The sequence below is a fragment of the Gigantopelta aegis genome, chromosome 6, assembly GCF_016097555.1.
Source record: "Gigantopelta aegis isolate Gae_Host chromosome 6, Gae_host_genome, whole genome shotgun sequence".
Classification (NCBI taxonomy): domain Eukaryota; kingdom Metazoa; phylum Mollusca; class Gastropoda; order Neomphalida; family Peltospiridae; genus Gigantopelta; species Gigantopelta aegis.
The window spans coordinates 25803107-25829887 of NC_054704.1; the positions used below are offsets into that span (position 1 = coordinate 25803107).

At 35.4% G+C, this 26781-nt stretch overlaps 1 protein-coding gene across 8 annotated transcripts in view; it reads right to left on the minus strand.

The window, feature by feature from the left end:
- LOC121376524 (tyrosine-protein phosphatase Lar-like) overlaps window positions 1-26781 on the minus strand; it is a 324342-nt gene that overhangs the window by 132301 nt on the left and 165260 nt on the right. For 7 of the 8 annotated variants that reach the window (XM_041504424.1, XM_041504426.1, XM_041504419.1 and 4 more), the window contains one exon: window positions 16297-16394. In XM_041504424.1, the coding sequence (XP_041360358.1) occupies window positions 16297-16363 (67 nt within the window). In that variant the 5' untranslated portion in view covers window positions 16364-16394. Of the gene's footprint in view, window positions 1-16296; window positions 16395-19585; window positions 19710-26781 lie in introns of those variants that run through there. The other variant, XM_041504423.1, reaches the window with a different exon arrangement.

Sequence of the window (26781 nt, forward strand, 5' to 3'; positions counted from 1 at the left end):
ACAAGTCAATGTATGTACTAGATGTCCTGTTCTGTTTGCAAGAAATTGCATATTATAAAAGATCCCTGGTAAATAACTGGGAAAAGTAGACAACATTGCAGCATCAGAAGCAGCAGCAGATTTATTCCTCTTAACACACATGTCCAAGAATCAAAATTACCATGCATGCATGCATGTCAGAATTTAAATCTGCATTTATAGGTTTACAAGTAACCCATTTCATTTTGTGTAACGTTTCAACCATGAGTATGACGTCCTGAATTGAATATGAAAAATGGGTTACGTAAAACTAAAAGTTGGGCAAGCACTGGACAAATAAAACTATTATTGTGGCAATTTTTAGTGGACATTTATCCGATACCAAATATAGGTAGCACCTATTAAACAATATGCTGAGGCATCTTCAACCTAGCATCTCTATCCTTTCTCATTTGGACAGTAAGCAACCTCAGCAAATAAGAAAATGTCAGTGACAAAAACACATGCGATGGAAATAGCCAAATATAGTCCACAGAAAAAAATGTGCTATGGAAAATGAAGCAATCCATAGCATTGTCAAATGCTGTGGGCAATTGCAGGGGTTGGTTGGGTATGTCATTCTGACACAACCCTACTTTAAAATGTGCATGGTTGTGTGACATGTCTAATGGCAGCTCACTTTAAAAATCAGTCTATATTGTATCTACATGTGTTAAGAATACCAGCTGACATGCTTTGCATATTTGAAATGCACCATGTCACAACTATTTCACAACTCCTATGCATTTGTTAGAGAACTGATGAAATAACACAGTTATGTACTTAGTTGACTTGTCGTCAGGCAAGCGGTTCGGTTAATCATGGTAGTGAATTAACCCAGTCAGCCAGTCAGGTGACAGATGGTCAGAGTTTGCTACTTCTGTCAGCTCTTGTAAACACGATTCAGACAATGGAAACTCCCCTCAGAATTAATACATGCACTTACTGCCTCAGGAGCAGACCCACACAAGTTATTAATCCAATTCCAAAACAAAATGAATTTTTTTTTAATGATACCCCCCGAAAAAACCCAACAAAACAAATAAAACAAAAAACAAATAAAACAAAGGTATTTAAATGATACAATGATGCTTGCATGATTTTAATGGGCATTGTAAGGGTATTTGGATGATCACAATATAGCCATTTAATATGTTACATGTTGGACAGTCATTTTTTTCTTTTCTTTTTTTTAATTAAAAAAACGAGAAGATTCCTGAGTAAAATTGGTATGTGGGTGTGTGTGTGTGTGTGTGTGTGCATGCACGCATGCCTGTGTGAGTGTTTGTGTGTGTGTGAGCGCATTTGCATGTGTGTGTATGTGTGTCAGGCATGTCCATTAATCTTGTTGCTTGGAAGACAGAATATAGTTACATGTGTACTACTTTTTTTTTTTTTAAGGTTAACAACATTGATCATGCAATATGGATGTCGATACTGTGCCAGTGATGTTGATAGTAAGTCAACAATGTCATATAAATAACTATCTCTCCAAGTGAAACATCATGTGAGACAATGAGTGTGGATCACGCGAAATACCGCGGAGAAATCATTACAGATAGAAACCCATCCAATTTGTCCAATGGACAGATAATGAACATTAGGTAACCATGTTCTGCCTAATGACTTCCAAACAACTTGGCTTTGTAATGCTCACACAACATTACGCAGTGGGCCATTATGTTAACTATTTCCATGCAATGATGTCATGCATCTACTGCCACTGGCCACACCAGAAGGGAAAGAAATAAATGTTTGCTTAACAACACCCAATCAATTTTTAAATCGGAAAGATATTAGGTGTATAGTATATATGGTCTTTCCTTATAATTTTAAAAAAGAATTATCTTTTTATTTGGCTCTTAATACTGATTTAGAAAAAGGGATCTATTATATGCACTTTTCCATAGACAGGACAGCACAAACCATGGCTTTTGTTATACTTGTCATGTAGAACCAGATGAAACCAAAGTGAATCAATCCTACAACCAACTGCACCTCAGTCAAGCAGTCCTATATAACCAAGCTGTATTTTACTTCCCAACACCAAGGGTAATACTGACCGGAATTTCTGCCAGAGGGTACGGAGGGAAAGGAAAGAAAATGTTTTATTTAGCGACACACTCAACACATTTTATTTACAGTTATATGGTGTCGGACATATGGTTAAAAACCACACAGATATTGAGAGAGGAAACCTGCTGTCGTCACTTCATGGGCTACTCTTTTCGATTAGCAGCAAGGGATCTTTTATATGCATCATCCCATAGACAGGATAGCACATACCACGGCCTTTGATGTACCAGTTGTGGTGCACTGACTGAACCGAGAAATAGCCCAATGGGCCCACTGACGGGGATTGATCCCAGACCGACTGCGTATCAAGCGAACGCTGTACCACTGGGCTACATCCCACCCACCCAGAGGGTACGGAGGGTAAAATTACGTACCCTCAAATCTTAGAAACGAATGGATACATTTTTATAATTTTTAGACAGATGACAGTAAGAGAACTGTCAATTAAAAATCTGTCAAAGCACATGAAATGCTGTGTCCAATTTCAAAACATTTCAAACTCATAACCACTTAGTTTGGGCACTTATGGTCTGTTTTGATTTTATTATGTACCGTCAAATTATTTTCTGGCAGAAAGTCTGTCGACCACTATATAATGTGGCCATTATACTGTCAGTCTCTATCTGATTCCCAACTCAATTTAATTAGAACTGATCACTGTATAAATCAACATATTAATGCTAATTTGAGGTTTAGAATTTACATAGGCCTATCAAGTGAAAGCCAAGTTTTCTGGTCTTTAATTAAACACTGGTTTTACTGCTACACACACACTAGTTAGTTTTAACACTTGATGGAGTAATTATTGGTACTTTTCCATTTACTAAGACAGATCCATATAATGACAGCGAGTCAGCTGTACAATTACCGGTACCAACAAATGTCAAGTTTACTGGAAGTATTAGAAGACCAATACAATACAACATGTAATTAATAGTTTGTTCGACTGAAGAATAATTTCAAAATGGTCAAGTAAAAGGTACTGGTATTAGGCTGCATGGCAAGTATTGTGCTATTATTAAGAATATTACAAAATTAATTTTAAAATGTGTAATTTGTTGATTCTTAAATGTCACTTGCTAATTTTTAAATTCCTTTTTTATTCTTAAATATCACTTGCTCACTTTTTATTAAAAAAAATTTCTTGCAATCTAATAACATTTTCTGTTTTTAATGACTATTTAATTCCCAGCAAGGTAATTAGTAACGCACAACAGACATTTGCTAATAATTTGAATTAACTGAATTATGAATGGTTTCTTTGTGTTTTCAATAATGTCTACAACAATAGTCATGAAATTCTAAGTTCTAATGCAGATTTAACATCGTGCCATTAAAATTTTCCACAATGAAACAATGCAGGCTTGAAAAGAATCTACACTTAGGGTAAAATGTAACTCAGAACTAATTGTGACCAAATATGAAAAGTGTATGAAATATGAGATGTGATATAACGCTAAACCAATAAATCCACTTGTCTAAAGAGAAAAGGAGCCGAAAAAACTAAAGTGGACCATGATCGATTTGCAGCACCATCAAATGAGGTGCTGAACAAAATCAATACGCAGAATTCAAATAACTGAGTGCATGGGACGCGGAAAATCAGAACACTGTCACTGGGACTTTGTATCACGGCCTTGACGACATTCTACAAAACAGATCAAGCCAAGCGTATTTGTTCCTGTAGTTATAACACTAATAAATATTAAGTTGCCGTCTGTACAGATAACAGACTGCTTGACCAAACTAAACAGGTTCTATGGAGATGTCACCCTTTTGTGCACGGGATCCTGACATCAGCAATATTATTATTGTGACAATGAACTCTGCGCTGCCACGCTTTGCATATGAATGAAACTTTAGTATCAATGAACTTGTGACCAAAACTGTTATCAGTTTAAACAGCGGGTCATCTCAGTTAGGGGTTGGAGCAAAGGGTGGACACAGAAAAGCCCATCTCTTTTAATTATCTGATAATGATCAATAAAACACTAACATCAATAACCTAGATGCAAGATGGCTGGGTGTAGGAGGCTAGCTGCTGTAGCACCAGCAAAGATCTCTGCAGTGTTTCACGAACACTGTGCAATATCAACTGCTCATCAAAATCAACATTGCTGCAGCAGGCACGATCTGCAGGCATCGGTGTACTTAAAACAGTTGAATGTGTTCTGATTGTGGAGTGCTTTATGTTAAATATTTCTAAAAAAAAATTGATTTTCTTTATTTTTTTAATTTGGTTTTTGTAAAAAAAAAGAAACTCCCCCAAAAACCACAAAATATTTCTTTTTCTTTCTTTTCTGGGTGGGGGTAAAAAAATAAATTATTTTAATAATACCCCCCAAAAAACAAACAAACCCCAAACAAACAATAGCATTCAGTGTTTTTAGTGTAAGTTTTATAACCTATCTTTAAGATAGATGCCAAGTTTAACCCCTAGTTATAAAAATGCCAAGTTTTCAATCTGTGTGTGAAAAATACCTCCTTTAATATATCTCTTCTCATACAAAAGAATTGTGCACAATGCCATTGAATGGGTAGGCAATTAAGTAGGAATGCCCAAAATCAATATCTCCGACTGAAAACAGTGTTGGTGTCATACTAACCTGCTGACAGCTATACAAATGATTACTTTAATACCAATCAGGCTTATTGTGATATATTCAGAGTTGTAGACTACTTATGACCGCTGATTAACACATGATTCTAAATTTAACGGCAATGTCAGCAGTATGATCTCAGCCTGTAATGCTGAACTAGGAACCTCTATCAAAATATACAAAATCTATAACTCTACACTCTATAACCTAGTCATAATCTAGGGCCCATTTCACAAAACATCGTCAGTTTACATCTGCGACTAGTAGTTGTACCGGTCATACCGGTCATACGTGTTTAGCATCTATTTCATACAGACAATTACATCACTGAGGAAGATGGTGAATTTTAAGGACAAAAGAAAATTAAATAAGTTCTACTGTTAATAGTAACGAATTGTAGTTTAGTTTGTAGTTTACGTGCAAGACTAGGCTTATGATGTTTTGTGAAATTAAGCCCAGTATATGAGCTACATGTAGCCATCATGATGAATTTTACTTGTAGAATGCAGTTGAAAACTGCATGTTCGGACATCTAGGTTCCCTAATTTTTTGGAAGGAATACCCCTAAAAACCTGTCAGTCACTCACTATGGTTCAGCTCCCCTACCTCTCTGCCCAATGTTGACTTGCTTCCGAATGCTTGAAGTAATCCTTACCCTACCATGGAGACAATACTTCAAAATACTAAGTAACCGGTACTCGGTTCAAATGATTTTCACCTTGGAAATTGATTGTTTCGTTACACAAAATATAATTAGCATAGCAAAGTTCTGATGATCCTAAAATTTATTAAATACTTTTAATTTTAATGGTTTACCACATAACAGATTGGCAGTTCATGTGATTTAATTGTGTAACCGACACATGAATGATAATTTGCATGAAATATTGTACCCTGCTATCAAACTGTAATGTTAATACTCTAGCCATGCAATTTATTTATTCAAATAACATACATACAGCTGGCAGGCTGGTTTACAATTATCACACTTTTTAAAAATTAGTTTCCAGAATAATATCATGTGGTTTGTATTGTCTGCATTTAGTTTGCAAATTTTGTTTAACCAATTTCATTACTTGCTATTTTTCTCTCTAAATTTTAATACCTTTACAATTTACAGAAATAAAATCTTTAAACTGGCAATAGATGCCACACACCTCCAGCAATAAATCAGCATTATAATAAAATCATACAGCACATGTGCAGCGCTTGAATTCACTACCTCATGAATCAAGTTCAGCAAAATATTGGTCATTAATAACAATTTCCCATGATAATTGAGTTGATGTATTCAAAATGCCATTAGCAATATCACAAAACAACTCATCGATATTTGTCAGTGATTTCTAATGTATGTGAAACAAAACAAAATACAGCTTTGGCTGACAACCTTGCAAAAAAATATAATTAAATGAAAATTTAAATGTGCTTTCAGGCAATTGTTTGAAAATATAATTTGGCAGAGATACATTAAGTTTGTGGGGTTTTTGGGGTTGTTGTTTTTTTAAATATGAGTACTGTACTTTCATCTTTAAAAATTGGGATATAATTTTTTTGGGAGCTTTTTCGAAGTTGTGCACAAAATATTTATATAGAAACAATAAAAACAGAATTGAGTATTAGAAATAAAAAAAGAATGGTGGTTATAAACCAGCTGATTAGATTATCAAATTACACTGTGAGAAAAAAAAAGAAGAGAAAAATATCAACAGGAGTAGATAACCTATTTATTTATAGACACATTTCTGGGTCATACACGTAAACAACATGCACACTTAGTGATAAAACCTGGAGCATTAGCCCACCCAAATGGCAATAACAAGACTGTCAACAAAGCTAATGCATGGATGTAAGCGTTGTCGTTCTTGTGCACTTAAAATCAGGTTACTTTAACTGGACAGAGAATTGAAGATTTTTGGTGAAGAAATAAAGCTACCTTCCTTAAGTTAATCTCTGAATTCCATTCAGGAAATAAAGCCCAGCTCTGTGTAGTTAATGTCCTATTAGCAGGTCACTTAGAAGGATTTTTTATTGACCAATTATTGATCACCATTTGTTCAGGCCAGTTTTATTAAAAGATCGCAGAAGTCATAAAAGATTTTAAAGGCTCTTGGATAATCTATTGATAATCATTGTGTTTTTTAGAAAATGTAACTGAAAAGGAAAATCCTTTTACAGTTTTTAAGTGGAAATGAAGGTTACACAAATTTTCTTTAAAAATCTGCATTGTGTACACACAAAAGCCTTTAAAACTTGTATGTGTATTTTACAAATTAGATTATTAATTTCCTAACATTACATTTCAACAGTTAAATGAAAAGTTTAGCAAAAAAGAACCATTTTGAAACCCAATATAAAATTTAGTTGTATCTATTACTTTGTTACAAATTTGTGACATGTTTAGATGTTCTTAAACAAAAAACAAAAATTAAAATAATAATAAATGACCAGTAAATAAAATATTCTCGAAAAATTGATGTACTAGCTGTACGATGAAAAATTTAACACTGACTTTTTCAGCTGACTATAATTTAAATTATATTTTTGTAAATTATCTCATGTACCTTGAAAAGTCAACATTTACAGGTATTGTTTAAGTCTCCAGCATACAAAATATATGTTTTGTTTAATAAATACTGTATATGTACATGTGTGTGCCGACTCCAGTTTACAACACACATCTGTCGAAGCCACTAATTTGCTATCATTCATTAATGAAGGGATCAAGAGTGACTGATGCACCTTGTACATAAAGAATGAATTGCCAGTATTGTTTACAAAAATCAATACACCTCCAGCTAGTATGGTGTGAACTATACATACTACAATTAGATCCTTCATTACCCATACTGAACATGTACATCACAATACGTCAACTTTCCTGATAGTTTTGTTTTTTTAACATATATTCATATGCTTTTAGTCTAGATTTTAAAACTCTGAACACTAAACATAATTACAGGTACATTTAAATGAATATATGAAACTACACCTAATATTTGATCGCAGTTTATATTAAGCTATAAACATTAACATACCAAGAGCTCTATAAAATGAATAATAATAAAGTTTTATTTAGGGTTTTCGCAAGAGGGTAAAATGGGTATGGTGCCATACCTAAATGTTTTTTTTTTTTTTTTTTTTTAAATTTTAAGTTGATCTTTTGACAAAATTAATGATTCTTATGATTTTCTTAACTCTAACTCTAAACTTAACCCATTTTCTTTCTGGATGAGCCCCCCCCCCCCCCCCCCCATACCCCCTATCGACTGTGGTTGTATTCAGCATACACATTGTAAACATTCCATTTCATAGTGCCATACCCAAACACGTCTTTCTGGCAGAAACATTGTTGGTGAAGAGTGTAATTGTCTCACTACACTCAACACTACTATGTATATGGCCATTTTTATCAAGCTTATCTAAAAAATCAAATATCTTATATGCTTAATTGTCAGATGAAAAAAAAGAAAAAAATGCTTCTGTGTATATATAAAACATTCCAAAATTGACACCATCTACCTTACTTATGTTATTTCATTCTGGAAGTCATACCAATTCTTTCAATTCTAAGTTAAAAAAAAGAAGAAAAGATGTTCAGAAAAAAATGAGCATGCAAATAGCTTTATAGTGCTCATGAATTAATGATTAGCCAGAGACAGGCGATTGTGGCAACCTGTCAAATTCATTATTCACCAGTCTTCTCCATACTATACACAGAGGTGATGTACTGGGCTGAAAATTAACCTTGGCAACACACCAGTGTATCTCAGACATATATATCACTGCAGACTATTCTCAAAATTACACAAACATACAAGTTCATAAAACACTCTACGTGACAACACTTTTCCACACGACTTGGCCAGGGTGTATTGGCAATCTTTTGTTACACCGGTCCTACTTTGTCTAGGGTCTGTCTAGGACAACACTGCACCCATTCCTTATGCTACTATCAAGAAATGTTTGTAATAACTCATAGACCGGACCTGTCATGGACTATTTGAAAAAAAAAATCAAAAGGATTAGCTATGCATGTGGGGGGTATCCCATGGTGTAATATGAATACACAGAATGGGGAATACACAATGGTAGTGAAGAAATGTGAAGCATGCAGTCCTAAAATCTGTTGAATCATGTATATACTATTATATAGTATTAAATTATTTAAATATTATTCTTCAAAGTTACTAAATCTTTTGTAACTGTCAAAATGTGTAAGTATGTAGAGGTAAGAAAAGATATTTCAGTATACATTAAGCAGCAGCCCAGCTGCTCTGTATTTATAAGTACTAAGGGTATTTATTGTTTTAATTCAGCACCTGACTAACTTAGATGTCTGAAATACCTTCAGAAATACTAAATAAAATTTTAACAAGCTTGTATGTATTATATAAACATTATTTGATTCTGTTTTTGTTTGGGGAGTTTCAACACATTTTAATCACATTAATTATATTCAATAATTTAAAATTTTACCAATTAACTTTAAAAAAGCCCCACAAGAATTCCATGGGATTAAATGTCTCGCCTACCATAAACATATTCAGTGTTGCTGATAGTTGCATTCATAAGGGCTTCTAGATTATGGTAGCCCCACTCCCATGGCTAGTGATATCCAATGTTGCTGATAGTTGCATTCATAAGGGCTTCTAGATTATGGTAGCCCCACTCCCATGGCTAGTGATATTCAGTGTTGCTGATAGTTGTATTCAAAAGGGCTTCTAGATTATGGTAGCCACACTCCCATGGCTAGTGATATCCAATGTTGTGCTAGTAAATAACTACTTTTGCCATGTCCGACGGTTAGTGAATTTTTTTTTGTCAAATGTTGCAATTAAGTCTATTTTGTAAATATGAATATCCAAGTACCTATCTTAAGTTTTGTTTCTTGAATACACTGCTGCTTTCGCTTTTCGTTAATTTTGGCAAAATTAACGAAAAGCAAAAGCAGCTGTATATTCAAGAAACAAAACTTAAGTTAGGTACTTGATTACCAAAATTTTTGGTGACAGAGGAAAACAGTACATCTTGTATTCACCGTCGATTTTGTGGTTTTAAAAAATGGTGCGCATTATATTGTGGTTCATGTTTTTTTTCTTGGAATAAACATTCAAAGTGGGGTGCACATAATACATGGGAAAATACGGTAAGACAAATAGTTTGTGAGAAATGGAATTATGAAACTTTATTGTTGAGATAAATGCAAAAAGTTATGCATTCACTGCATTCAGAAAAGTGATATATGTATTTAAATGTTTTTGCTTTGTAAAGGTGAAACAAAAAACAAGCTACATGTATATGAACAAAAACTTAATAAAATATTTATTACTATATTCCTCAGCTTAATTATCCTAATATTTCTTTACAACTAATATGCAATATAGCACTTACATTCAGAGATTCTTTCACAAATCAAGGCACGATCATTACCATGGCGACCAGAATAAAAAAAAGATAGTAACGTAGTGTAAAGCATAATATGGTTTTAAATTGCTTGAAGTCATTATTTAACACAATGTTATTGGAACTCACGACCCTTTCTTAGCAAATTAATGACATCATTAAGATTTATAAATATCCCAAATTGCCAGCAAAACAAAATGATAGTGGATGAGGAAACTGTAATGGATTCAAATTCTTACTCTAACTGGAGACAACAGACAATCCAAATATGGCATCAAAGTCAATCTGGTGAAGAGAATTTGTGCTATCTAATTCTGTCTTCATTATATTTAGGGTCTGTACCAAAGACTTGTATAAACAGTACGGAGTGTGGGTGCACCAGATAATGTTTTCTCTTTACAACTAGACATGAGATTCAACTATCCAACCAAAATGGAGAACATGCATGCAATGAAAGTTAGTTTGTTTTGTTTAATGACACCACTAGAGCACATTGATTTATTAATCATTGGCTACTGGATGTAAAGCATTTGGTAATTTTTACATATATAGAGTAATATATGAAACCTGTTACATTTTTCCATTAGTAGCAAGGTATCTTTTATATGCACCATCCCAGAGACAGGATTATCACAGGCTTCTATAAACCAGTCATGGTGCACTGGCTAGATCGAGAAATAGCACTGGACACTACATTGGCTACTTCTTTCAATTGGCAATGTCAGGCTTTTAATATTGGAAAACTGGTTGGAATTAGAAATAACCCAGTGGGCCCACTTAAGGAATTGATTATTTGACCCAGTGACCGTTTACATAACAGGTCAAGGCTTTATACCACTGACCCACATGTTTCATCAATGTCAATGACAGACTCACATTCTGCTAGTAAAGCAATTCTAATACATAAATATTTTTATTGGTTTCAATTTTTTTGCAAAACAAAATATTAATTACCCCCAAATAATTATTTTAATACTTGGTAAATCGTTTTTTTATAGGGTTTTATTCCATGAAAGGACCTTTTTGTCTGAATTAAAAAGACTATAACAAACAAAAATGTATGTAAGAACATTTAAAAAAACTGCTCCATACAGACTGGAATGATGAACATGTCGTTTTTAGTTGGCCTTAAAGCTGTAAATTGCTTGTCACAAACTACTATCTTAGCACGAAGGTATCATTATGCACAACCACAAAGCAACCTTTCACGTTAACATTTTTTCTTTTCTTTATTTTTACTCTGTGACATTTTAAGTACATGAAATAACATTTGTTTTGTGCATTTAACACCTTAGAAAAGCAATTAACATTTAGGTGGAGGAGGAGACAGGTAAAAAGATTTTCAAAATCAGACACAGGTAACGCTTGCATATTATTTAGACACTGAGCCCTACTTGTTATTTTCTGAAAGGAAAGGAATGCTTATTTAACAACACCCCAGTACATTTGTAGTCAACAGCTCTAGAGGTATCTAACATATGGCAATTGTGACAGTTGACCTAGACAGGTAAGAAAACCCAGTCACCATATTAATGGTGACTAGCAAAAAAAGGCTCTTTTATTTGCACTTTTTCATAACGGCTCTAATGTCAATGGACCGGCCTCGGTGGCGTGGTGGTAGGCCATCGGTCTACAGGCTGGTAGCTACTGGGTTCGGATCCCAGTCGAGGCATGGGATTTTTAATCCAGATACCGACTCCAAATCCTGAGTGAGTGCTCCGCAAGGCTCAATAGGTAGGTGTAAACCACTTGCACCGACCAGTGATCCATAACTGGTTCAACAAAGGCCATGGTTTGTGCTATCCTGCCTGTGGGAAGTGCAAATAAAAGATCCCTTGCTGCTAATCGGAAGAGTAGCCATGTAGTGGCGACAGCGGGTTTCTTCTCAAAATCTGTGTGGTCCTTAACCATATGTCTGACGCCATATAACCGTAAATAAAATGTGTTGAGTTGTTTCGTTAAATAAAACATTTCTTTCTTTCTAATGTCAATGGACAAAAAAAAAATCAGAAGTCTTTGGATGACCTTAAAAAATAAGAGGTTCCTACAAGGATTTCTTCAAAGAACACAAACAGCAACAGTTTCGAGTAGCTTTAAAATCTGTAACAGTGTTCGAGATTAAACATTTTGGCCAGTATCCCAGTTGGATACTAACATTTCAAAATCTGGTATCCCACCTGAGAATTTAGTATTATATGACATCCTGGTGGGATACTGGGTTCTTGAAGTCTGGTATCCAAAATTAAATTCTGGTATCCCCGGGTTATCGGGATACCGTTAATCTCGAACACTGTGTAAATATGGAAAAATCAGGAGGATTTTCATTTGTATATTCATCTGTCACTTATGAAAGAATGTTTAAAAAAAAAAACTTGCCAATGACTTAGGTTTACAACGTCTATTCACTTGGGACAGATAATTCATAATTCCTTGTGGCTCCTTATAGTTATTCTCCAACTCTTCCCTAGACAGGATAGCACATACCATGGCCCTAAAACATTAGTCAAGGAGAACTGGCTACAATGGGAACTAATAAAACCTACTCTGCTGACAAGGATTGATCCTATGAACCATCACACAATGATCCAAGTGGTCTATTTACCACTGTGTGTGATGCGGCATACACCGATGAAGGCAAGTCTCAGGCATGGAGATGTTTGGGTTTATAATGTAATAAAAGATGTCAGTTTAGAGGTGTTGGCTGAAACATCCATCTTGTAGCTACAGTAAAATTACTACAGATGCCAGACAGCATGAAAGCGGTGTTACATTAGAAATGAGTGGTAATTAGAAAGTGGTGTTGACAGTGTTATATGGTAAATCTGAAGCATATATGAATCAACAATTACAATCTTTTTCTCTTCTTATCAGTGTACCACGACTGGTATATCAAATGTTGTGGTATGTGCTATCCTGTCCATGAGATGGTACATCCTTTGATACTAAGGAAACAATGTAGAGGGTTTCATCTCTAAGACAATCATATGTCAAAATTACCAAATGTTTGACATCCTATAGCTGATGATTACTAAATCAATGTGCTCTTGTGGTGGTGTTAAACAAAACAAACTTTAACTTTTTTCTTCTTAACCAAAATTAAAACAGAAATATTTTTTTATTTAGCCTTTTGGGTAAAATATCGGCCTGGTATACCCAACCTTCAATAAATTATTAAAATATACAAATTTAGTGTTTAGCCCCATATAACATTACTTTTTTTTTTAAAAGGAAAAATAAAAAGCTGTAAATTATACCTCATGTACCTACACTACTTTCTTTTAATTTCATAAATCAAACAGTGGGTGTGGGTAAGTGGTTAGCAGACATCTTTAAGAGTGCATGAACCTATGTATGACCTTTTCACAAGTCACTCTGTCATTGAGTTACATTTTGCTTCCTCAGTTTTTCGCCAAAAAGCTGAATTGATGAGAAGAATCTCACGCAAGACCAATTTTAATTGTACAAAGAACTTGCAATTTTGAAAAAAAATGTTAGAAGAATTTGTCCATGGGTTACTGGGCATTATTATCCTGGGGCATGGTCTGACATTATCTGTGACAGATTTACACAGGTCAGAAGAATTATAATAGCATGTTATTTTCCCTCTGCCTTTGTCAGCGGACAAAGAAGCCATAGAAATGTTTACTCTTTTTTTTTCTTCTTCTTCTTCTTCTTTTCTTATGACAAAGAACTTTGACTTCTTTTTTTTTTTCAGCAAAAAACCAATAACTTTATTTATAAATCTTTATATTTTATTTAGAAATCAGGAGTAAAAGTAGACATTGATAATTTCTTAGTTACTAGTATGAAATCTGTTTTGTTTGTGGTGGACTAATTTTTATATAGCTCATAGACTAGTGTAGTCAATGAATTTAACAACACAAAGAAAATATAATACATGAATAAATATATACTACAAATTTAGATATTACCTTTTCGATCCATGAACTTAAATTATATTCAACAAAATGTGAGGTTTTGGTATTGTGTTGGGGGTTTTTAACAGCACCACAAAAAGATCACAAAAGTAAATGATTTTACTTAATAGAAATTGGGAATGTTTTATTAAATTAGAGCCTACATTACATACCTGGACAGAAGACTTCTCTTTAAAGAGCTGGATGGGGCAGACACTATCTTATTAATATTAGTATAAAATTCTGTTCTAAATAAGTCAAATGTACAAAATAAAGAGCTGTAAACAAATTGGCCACATGTACAAAGCTTGTTTTTGTCTTGTGTGTTGTGTACATGTAGTTTTATATTTAAATGCTTAAACACCTGTGTTTATGAAAACCTGTCTGGTTGCAAATTCGGCCTAGCTATAGGACTGATTATATGTCCGTGCATACACTGATGATGAGCTAGCACACAACCTAGTTCAGTGTAAATATCACACAACTATCCAAATGCAGCTGTCCATTCACATATGTATGAAGGGCTTTGTGCCACAGTCATTACAATAATCATATATATTGGGACAGAAATTATTTTAATGTGTATCCTAGGACACGGTAATTACAATTTACGTCTCATCAAATATATGAATGCAGCCTAAAATATCAAATGAACTGTACTGTATTCTACTGTACTGTATCATACCATACCGTACCATACTGTACCGCACAGTATAATTCAATACAGTATTGTACTGGTGTGGACTGGACTAGGCTGAACTGTACTGTATCATATCATACCATACCGTACCATACTGTACTGCACAGTATAATTTAATACAGTATTGTACTGGTGTGGACTGGACTAGGCTGAACTGTACTGTATCATATCATACCATACCGTACCATACTGTACCGCACAGTATAATTCAATACAGTATTGAACTGGTGTGGACTGGACTAGGCTGAACAGTACTGTATCATACCATACCGTACCATACTATACCGCACAGTATAATTCAATACAGTATTGAACTGGTGTGGACTGGACTAGGCTGAACTGTACTGTATCATACCATACCGTACCATACTGTACCGCACAGTATAATTCAATACAGTATTGAACTGGTGTGGACTGGACTAGGCTGAACTGTACTGTATTCTACTGTACTGTGTCATACCATACCGTACCATACTGTACCGCACAGTATAATTCAATACAGTATTAAACTGGTGTGGACTGGACTAGGCTGAACTGTACTGTATTCTACTGTACTGTGTCATACCATACCGTACCATACTGTACTGCACAGTATAATTCAATACAGTATTGAACTGGTGTGGACTGGACTAGGCTGAACAGTACTTAATTATAAATAAACAACAAAATGATTCCTTTTAGTAAATTTGTTTTTAATTATAGAGATATAACATTTGATATATGGTCAGTGGTTAAATGGTAATTTTGACTCAATGTCAGACAATCACCTGCAGGACAACTCATAACGAGCCGGTACTGGTGAAATTCTCACATTCATACAAGTGCACACAAACATTAAATACTGGCTATATTTACACATGGACAGCAAACACACAAATTGGCCACCAGAGCCTTTTGGGTCTCAATTTTCCCAGGTGATCTTGCTTTCATACTTTTTCTTTTGTCCGAGTACTTAAAGCTTGACCTGCTAATAGATGGTCAAAACAGAGACCCCTATCTATATTTAAATAGGATATAATTGATTTTAAACCAAATGCACTATGTACAGTAATTTTGTTCAATATCTTTCTAAATGATCAATTTATTTTTAAGATTACAATGACAGTAATGCTTACATACATGTACAGCATTTTGTTATTACAATTATGTTTATGTTAAGGGTTACTGGACTAAAAAAAAAACTTAAGTCACATGCATTAACCAAAAATGTCGAACTAATAATATTCACCATGGACAAATTATAGTAAACCATTTTTTTTTAGTATTAAAAGGACAAAGGTTTCCTGTTCAAAATGACCAGTTAGTTGTCAATGTATAATTTTTATGTTAATTTGGAGCATTCTACATGGACCAAATTATCAAGATTTTCTTTGTTATTGCATGCACATAAGCTTGTATAGAAATGAATGTGTTGTCAAATGACCATGCATAATCATTTTATTAACATGATTTCATAAAATATTTTTTGCACAAAACATTTGGCCAATTTTTTTTTTTACCCTGGAGATCACAGTGGAAAAATGTTGTACTGAAAGGTTGGGAAAAAGTTATAAAAATACAAAAATAAAATTGTTCTTACCTGCTGTCCATACTGAGTTGACTAGAGCCACCAACAGCAAAGGCAGGCTCCGTGAAAACAGCCTCATAATGCTGTTATTACGACATTCCAACTCTTACCTGTTGAAAAACATGGAAATACCTCATTAAAAAACCCTGAAAATTCCAATGGCAGCAAAAGTAGACACGAATCCCCCAAATGTGCCCTGCAGAAAGGAGTGACACAGAAGAAAAGCAGCTTGGTGGTGTTAGTAGAGCCCAGGGGTTCTCCTGTGGTGTTAGTAATAGTATCCAACATTTAAGGAAATATATTCCAGCTTTTCAAAACCACCTGGTCAAAAAACACAGCTCCTGCCACATCCAAAGGTGCCCAAGAATCAATTTTTGTATGGTAGGATGTCCTTCAGGTCACAAATAATCCATGTTGCATGTGACTATTGTGTGCAGAATAGTTCCGACTTAGTATGGTGACATGCTCATGAAAGACACACACATACACACACACACTACTTAGCCATGCCCCTAGTGCAATGGACCTTCATTATCCATTACCCGTGTGACTTGAAGCACAGTAATGGTCCTCGAATCTAGCCAATCAGAGATACTGTTACAAATATTATCAGCAATCGGTTGCCTGTTGTCCCATTGTCAATGAACAAGCACATGGCTACTGTACACAGTTCACCACAAGCAACTGTTATGCAAACTGAAAGAAAACTAGAAATTGTGTTTGTGCAGAGAACAAGGGAGGCAAAGACAAACGTTGAAAATAAATCACTTACTATAAAGGCAGTCGTGTTACTAATAGCTGAAGTTAGTATTCTGCCTGCATCAGGTTTTATATAATATATACATGTACATGTGTGTGTTTCACAGCCTGTGAGACCAATGACCGTGTTTACAGTATAAACAGTGGCTGCATACCTATCTGCACACCTGGTCTACCTGGCCAACTGCTTTTGTCACCCTGTCAACCCTCTGTTCCCTCATTAGGATGCCCAGTCTTTTGATTAGGGTTATTCTAAACAGGTTAAGAGGGGTGATCATGGCTGTTATAGGAGGCCCCACTGATGCTTGTGACAACAGTTCTGACAAAGGTGTTGGGGTCAACAGAAGCTACACAGATAACGACACATAACTCATCTCTTTTGGATGGAAACTAACAGATTATGTAACTGAGACTCTTTTTTTTTGTTTATTGTGAGGAATGTATACACAAGTTCTTTGGACTTTAAGATTATATGCTGCATACATTAAAATGTCAATGACCCTTTAATCATCACAAAACAATTATTTCAAAGGCTGTACAGTACTTTTATATAAGCTAGTATACAAAGCATAATAGATTGAATATTTCACATTAAATATAAGCTTCTAATTAACACATAACGATGACTATGATATTTTTTATTAATAATATATCAATTATTTATAAAAAAAATAAAAAATAAAAATAAAATAATAAAAGCTTATACAATTTGTTTTTTTTTACACTAAATAATAAAACACATACATGCACATATATGATAATGCTGAAGGATGACACAGAATCAATCATATTCAGGTTTGTTAGAATAATCTGGCAACTGTCAACTTACATCAGCTGCCAGATATAGAATTTACACATTAGACAACAGGTTAATTACACGGTTTAAAAATACAGTGCTTAACATAGCTGCCTATTTTTAATAAACATAATCTACTTTAAAACAAAGTATAAAGCACACTATAGAATAACTTTTAATGCTATATTAAAGGAGCAGACCCTAGTTTTAAGCTAAGTTTAGTTAATTTACAAACCTGTCATTTGGTTAAAGTTACAATAGAGTGAAAAAAAGAGTCTGTGACGTTAAAACAGGAAATATCCTTAAAAATAGACAAACTCAAATCAATAAACTGCTACTTCTCAGATGCAAGTGCGTTTAAAAAAAAAAAAAAAAAATGCAATTTTTTTTAATACAAACACCAGGATGACCAGAAACATTTTGGTTCTACGGAAATGGATAATGTAAAGAATAAAATATAAGTAATGTTTGATTTCAGTGATCATAAACGGCTCTAATAGTGAAAAATATACTGTAGTGTTTAAAACGTTGGGTCTGTCCCTTTAAAGTTTATTTTCTGTCAGTTGACCATTATACTTTATAATCCATCCATCCATCCATCCATCCATCCACCCACCCACCCATCCACCCACCCTTCCTTCCTTCCATCCATCCACCCATCCACCCACCCACCCTCCCTTCCTTCCATCCATCCATCCATCCACCCACCCACCCACCCACCCTTCCATCCATCCACCATCCACCCACCCACCCCCACCCACCCACCCTTCCTTCCATCCATCCCATCCATCCATCCATCCATCCACCCACCCACCCACCCTTCCATCCATCCATCCATCCATCCATCCATCCATCATTTGAACAACAATTAATATTCATGAAGTAATACCCAATAGTTGTTGATTATTTTAAAACTTTTTTGTTGGAAGTTGTTTGTTTACTCATAGTTTATTTTATATACTCATGGAAAAAAGTTCCTGTGCATGTACTGCACAAGGTACATGAAATATATTTAACGGTACTGAACTAAAAACCAAATAGTTTTCCAGAAATTATTTACTGGCTATTCTTAAACATGAGATTTGCACAATTATGGAATATCAACACAAGACAGAAGGACCTTTTTTCCATGAGTATGATATATAAAATAATTTTGAAGCAAACAGAACTAAACTATCTAGAAAAGACAGTTAAAACATAAAAAAAAGAAAGATTCAAGTTGTAATTATTACCCTGGCCTTTCATCAGCCTTTCAAATGAAACATCACACAACCAGAAGATCTGATTAGTATGAATATACAAGGCTGAATGGGATGTCATGTCTCTGAGAATTGAAAATGCGCATACGACATTCAGGGGCCACTCGCCAAATTCGCCAATTGCAAATTTTAGGAACAATTGGCAAATTTTATTTTAATTTGGCAAAAACAATTCAAGTAATAATTGGTGCTTTGTTGGAAAATAACTGGGTTTTGCATTTTTTAAGATAATTCGGCAAAATGTTCGTAAATTCAATGTGCGGGTTATACTTGTGCAAGCGACACGGAAACGAAACTATCGCCATGGTAAATTTTCAGAGGCTTGGATGTACATATATTCAGTGAAAAATCCGGTGCTTGCCTCAGATGTGACAGGTTGCAAGATTAATTGTCCTCGATATTCAGGTTTTTCCTGTCCAAATCATACACAGGGTTCATAGTCTTAAATACCAAATAAATTCAAAGACTTGCAAAGACTTTTACCTACCATTTTCAAAGACTTTTACACAGCAGTCAAAGACAACAGAATGCGATCAAAATACCAAATCAGTTCGTTTACGTTGCTGTCCATGGCAAGATTTTTTTTTTTTTTTTTAATTTTTTAATTTTTAAATCCATCATGACAGGTTAAACCCTGTAAATAAAAGTATTGTGTTATGACGTTGCTATGCCAGCAGAAGGAAGGTCAGAATATTGATATTGATTGTAAATGAACAATAAAATAAAAGAATAAACACAATACGAGAATTTAAAGACTTTTATTACAATTTAAATACTTTCAAAGACCTAAAAATTATTTTTTTCAACTTCGAAGACTTTCAAGGAATTTAAAGACCATTACAAACCCTGATACAGTACCGGTATCTGACTAATAGAACAACGACCATTACAAACCCTGATACAATAGAACGACCATTACAAACCCTGATACAGTACCGGTATCTGACTAATAGAACAACGACCATTACAAACCCTGATACAGTACCGGTATCGGACTAATAGAACAACGACCATTACAAACCCTGATACAGTACCGGTATCGGACTAATAGAACAACGACCATTACAAACCCTGATACAGTACCGGTATCGGACTAATAGAACAACGACCATTACAAACCCTGATACAGTACCGGTATCGGACTAATAGAACAACGACCATTACAAACCCTGATACAGTACCGGTATCGGACTAATAGAACAACGACCATTACAAACCCTGATACAGTACCGGTATCTGACTAATAGAACAAAACTGAATTTAAAGACCATTACAAACCCTGATACAGTACCGGTATCTGACTAATAGAACAAAACTGAATTTAAAGACCATTACAAACCCTGATACAGTACCGGTATCTGACTAATAGAACAACGACCATTACAAACCCTGATACAGTACCAGTATCTGACTAATAGAACAACGACCATTACAAACCCTGATACAATAGAACAACGACCATTGATTAACTGTTACATGTTTGTTTGTTTTGTTTAATGACACCACTACAACACAATGATTTATTAATCATCATTTGTCAATTTTGACATGTAGTCTTAAGAGAGGAAACCTGCTACATTTCTCCATTAGTAGCAAGGAGTCTTTTATATGCACCATCCCTCAGCCTTTGATATACCAGTCATGCAGTGGTGCATTTGCTACAACAAGAAATAGCCCAGTGGGCCACCAACAAGGATCGATCAGAGACCGATCGTGCATCAGGCGAGAACGTTTTATCACTGGCAATGTCTCATCTATAGGGAAAGTGCAGACAGAAGATCCCTTGCTGCTTTTCTGAAGGAGTAGCCTGAATGGTAGCAGCAAGTTTGTTTTATCTCAAATAAGTAACGAAACAAGCATTTTGAGATTACTGCTACCGGGCCAAAAAAAAATTCAATTCTAGATCAAGGGCCATAACTCTGTGAAAAATGGGCGAATTGTATGAAAATTAAACCAGATCTGTAACAGTATTTCATAAAGCAATTTATCATCCATTAAGGGCTTTTGTAGGAGATATCGCTGGTACTATAATTTGCGATATCTCCGCTTCTTATAATCTTGATTGTTCAAAGTTTCATCACAAGACAATGTTTTATTACGTCACTCACTGTTTGTTTCAGCGCTAAACCTACCATTAGTGACGTCACGCCACTGCCGTTCTGCTAGTTAACGAGTCTACCGCTAACATTCAACCCACATTACTGACATTGTTTACAACTGTCGCAAATGAAAAGAATGATAATGGATGATAAAAAAAGAAGTATACCCCCCCCCCCGTCTTGTGATATCATAATTTATCAGCACTCGTTGATAAAAGTATAAAAGTATAAAATCCTCAACAAGCCTCAGATTTCATACTTTTATCAACTTGTGCTGATAAATTATGATATCATAAGACACTCGGGGAGTATCCTCTCCCCCCCCCCCCCCCCCCCGATCTACAAGGTATTATGGGAAATCTGTACTAAATGTATATAAAGAGTTCAGATGCAAAAAACAATAAATCCATCTTAGTAATTTTCTGCAAAAGTTTTTTTGTTATGCTTTCTATATGAAACATATCAAGTCCACAATGGGCGATCTTAAGTTGAAATAAGTAAAGTAAATAAAGGACAGAATTAAAAAACAAAAAACCAAGTTTTAGAATCAGAAGAACTTAATGCCTTTTAATGGAGTAATGATAGTAGAAGTCAATTTTTAGATAAAATGGTGTTTATCATTCTTTGCACAAGAACTCTTCATATATATATACAGGGGCCAAATATAGGACAGACCTATTTGGAATTTTATATTCCAATCAGTACTCCACAAATGACATAATAAAGCCCATAGGTTGGTATTATCCTCCCTGTGGGAAGTGAATTCTATAAAAGACGCCTTGTTGCTAATCAATAGTAACAGTAGCCTTGTGACAGCAGCAGGTTTCGTCTTTCATTTTCTAGTCCAAATATTGCCATTTAAATATCAAATAGCTGTCATTTAAAAAAAATTGAGAAAGTATGCTGAGGTTCTATTCCTTTCCTTTCCAGAAACAGAATTTGATGCTTAACAATGCTGTAACATTTCAGCAGTAGCCACATTCCAAAAGTAGGTCACTGCATGATGTCACAGGATCTCAAACAGCAATAAAAATGATGTACTGAATGTTAGCAAACTGTGGTAGATGATCCATGTCACTGTTGATAGGAAAGTAAACTTCATGATCAGGAAAATCTATAGCAAATGTAAGCTCTATGGGATAATTAATTAGGCATACATGTGATACAGATGGATGGAATCAATATTTGTCTTCTGTATCACATCTTCAAGTGCATGATTATATTTAAAAAATAAAATAAATTTTTTAAAAAAGGAAGCAAAAAAGGGCAGATTTGACAACTGATTAACTTATCAGAGCTATGGCTATGGATTTTGAACTACCCTAACATTAATATTGTTTTGACCCCATGTTTTCCCCCATTAAATCATTCAATCATATACTTAATCTTACGGGTAATTAATGCAAAATCTGCACCGAATGTTATTCATTTTGTAGAATAAAATGTTGGTTCTGCATTAATTGTAGTTAATCAATGAAAATAGGTTTCTTCTGTAAAACATACAACAATATTATGTATAGTTTTTATAAAATGTGACAGTTAACTTGATCTGTGGCCTATAGTATTTAATTTTTTTTTTTTTTTATATGGACCATAATTAAATTATTGTTTTAACAAAATATGATTAGTATGGTGGTTATGTAGATGGTTGAATAAAATACTTTTAGGGACAAACCAACATAGGTCAACAGCCTGTGACAATATGCCTTTAACATTCCTTATTTGTAATCCCGATTAATTATAAAGGTGCTACAAACCAATAAAATGGCACATTTTGGGTAAAAAGAAATATATGTATGGATTAAGTCTGACATATGACAGGTCTGGTGGCAAATCGAATAGCATTGTATCACACTGCCATTTAGTCAGTTAATCTTAAAGTGCCTGATCAGACTCAGTGGTGCAATGGTTATGTCATCCAGATCAGACTCAGTGGTGCAATGGTTATGTCATCCAGATCAGACTCAGTGGTGCAATGGTTATGTCATCCAGATCAGACTCAGTGGTGCAATGGTTATGTCATCCAGATCAGACTCAGTGGTTCAATGGGTATGTCATCCAGTTTAAGGACCAGACTCAGTGGTCTAGTGGTTATAGGATCAGACCCAGTGGTGTAGTGGTTATAGGACCAGACTCAGTGGTGTAGTGGTTATAGGACTAGACTCAGTGGTGTAGTGGTTATGTCATCCAGTGTAAAGATCAGATTCAGTGGTGTAGTGGCTACATCATCCAGTTTAAGGACCAGACTCAGTGGTGTAGTGGTTATAGGACCAGACTCAGTGGTGCAGTGGTTATAGGACCAGACTCAGTGGTGCAATGGTTATAGGACCAGACTCAGTGGTGCAATGGTTATGTCATCCAGTTTAAGGACCACTCAGTGGTGCAGTGGTTATAGGACCAGACTCAGTGGTGCAGTGGTTATAGGACCAGACTCAGTGGTGCAGTGGTTATAGGACCAGACTCAGTGGTGTAATGGTTATGTTATCCAGTTTAAGGACCAGACTCAGTGGTGTAGTGGTTATAGGACCAGACTCAGTGGTGCAGTGGTTATAGGACCAGACTCAGTGGTGCAATGGTTATAGGACCAGACTCAGTGGTGCAATGGTTATGTCATCTAGTTTAAGGACCACTCAGTGGTGCAGTGGTTATAGGACCAGACTCAGTGGTGCAGTGGTTATAGGACCAGACTCAGTGGTGCAGTGGTTATAGGACCAGACTCAGTGGTGCAGTGGTTATAGGACCAGACTCAGTGGTGTAATGGTTATGTTATCCAGTTTAAGGACCAGACTCAGTGGTGCAGTGGTTATAGGACCAGACTCAGTGGTGTAGTGGTTATAGGACCAGACTCAGTGGTGTAGTACTTATAGGACCAGACTCAGTGGTGTAGTAGTTATAGGACCAGACTCAGTGGTGTAGTGGTTATAGGACCAGACTCAGTGGTGCAGTGGTTATAGGACCAGACTCAGTGGTGTAATGGTTATGTCATCCAGTTTAAAGGAAACATGACACGAGACCATATTATAGCTCATTTTAAAAGAAAAATGATATAAAAATAATATACAAATAACTTTATAACAATAAAATACGTGTAGTTAACTTAAAATGAAGAAATTACGCTAATCAGTATCAAAGTACGATTTATGCATATTTCTTCGTGAGCATTCGGAAAAAAAGGGAAGTGACGTCAGAGCCGCTGTACTCTTCCATTGTTGTTAACTGTTTATATATGGAGTAAGGGGCTTACGATCTTTTCAGTCCAACAGTGCCGTACTGCGCGGCCTTTGGGTGTAAAAATAAACAGTTTAAACGATCGGGATTGTCTTTTTATGGTTTTCCAAAGGATTGTATCCGAAGAAAGACGCGTGTATTTTATCGCAAAAGAAAAGATTGGACACCAACACCGCATAGTACTTTGGTGTCAGCCTATTTACAGCCCGGAGCCCGAACGTTACCCGGAGACAAAAACAGTACTCGGTTGCGAATGCCGAGGTGTACATTGTACATATTTGGCACAAAGATACACCTCAGCATGATGTATTTATATATGTTAAAAAAAAAAGGTAGAATGTTTTATTTATTTATTTTTTTGGAAAAAAAAGAAGATTTTTCATGTTAGGGCTGTAGGCCTACATAACAAAATCTGTATTCACCGTCCGAAGAAGGAAACGTCAACAAGTAATTAAATATGGCATATACAAACATGGGATTTGGCATGAGGATACATCTCAGTACGATGTATTTAAATATGTTTTTAAAAAATGTGTAGAAAACAATAATAATTTTAAATAATGTTTTTAATCTTCGGGCGGAATACGTCACAAAAACGTTCCTCATCGCCCGAAGCCCCAAAGCAACACGAAGTTCAATACAAAATAAACCACTACTGTCGGTGTCGAAATAACTATTATGTTTCATCCACGGGCTGACTTGAGAATCGGAGTGTTGTTTTAGTTAATTGGTCCTTTCTTTCCGTGGCCTGCACATGTGATTCCTGATTGGCAGGTGTATATTGCAGGGTATCGACCAGGTAAGTGATTACCACGGTCTAGACATACGTACAAAATACGTGCCAGTTTTTTTAAGATCACAGGGTATTGTGGCGTAACCTATCGCGACTATAGTACAATGTTAATGGACATTATCAGCCGCCCTGCTTCATTACTGTAAATAATGCTGTAAAACCCTTGATTAAGTAGACTTTCCCATCTAAAATTACAAAACTGACCAATTACGTAGTACCAAAGAAAAGAAAATTATCACTTGGGTATCGTGAGTGGTCGTTTTTACTCTAACGCACCCTACCAATAGGCCTAATAATATGCTACTTTTTTATGAGAGAAAAATACTATAACCCCATTTCGTTCTATTGATGCAAATAGAAATATATTTAGTTTAAAAGTTGATTATACTCTCAAGTCATTTATGTTGTTTTACAAGCCAGGTAATGAAAGTGAAGCGCCTTGTCGTAAATTAGAGCGTTTGTTTACACTGTGCATACAGATTTCATTATGTACAGCCCGAACATAAAAAATGCGATATTTTCTAAAAAAAAAAAACCCACCAAAAAATGTTTGTCCTACATTTATATTTTTTACATATTTAAATACATCATATCGAGGTGTATCTTTATGCTAAATATGAACAGTATACACCTCGGCATTAGCATCCGAGTTTTGGTTTTGTCTCCGGGTTACTTTCGGGCTCCGGGCTGTAAATTGGTCGACCGGTCTGGTCTGGCACCATCAGTTTCTCCACCCTCCGACTCGCTATCCGTTTTTTCACCAGTATCACTGTTGTAAGTAAATGTGTGTCTTTCTTCATTTACTAACAGCTCATATTGATACGGCAAAACGTTTTGCGAACGAACACTCATTGTTTTGGTAAGCTGTGCAAGTCTTAGATTCTTTATGAGTGGTACGGACTAATGCTTTTAAGTGTAAGGCTTCAGATCAAGCGACGCGTCTCTGACGTCACGGACCTCGTGATTGCCCTGCTCATTAAAGATCGGCAATTTCCGCTAAGAGCTCGTATCTGGGGTTCTTTTATGGAGATATTTTAAGTAATTAATTTTTTATAATTTTTTTTTTTAGGTGATTCAATTTATAATTAATTGTACATGGTTGGTTCCAAATATGGTTTACGTGACATGTTTCCTTTAAGGACCAGACTCAGTGGTGCAGTGGTTATAGGACCAGACTCAGTGGTGCAGTGGTTATGTCATCCAGTTTAAGGACCAGACTCAGTGGTGCAGTAGTTATGCCATCCAGTTTAAGGACCACTCAGTGGTGCAGTGGTTATAGGACCAGATTCAGTGGTGCAGTGGTTATGCCATCCAGTTTAAGGACCACTCAGTGGTGTAGTGGTTATAGGACCAGACTCAGTGGTGTAATGGTTATGCCATCCAGTTTAAGGACCACTCATTGGTGCAGTGGTTATAGGACCAGACTCAGTGGTGCAGTGATTATGCCATCCAGTTTAAGGACCACTCAGTGGTGCAGTGGTTATAGGACCAGACTCAGTGGTGCGGTGGTTATAGGACCAGACTTAGTGGTGTAATGGTTATGCCATCCAGTTTAAGGACCAG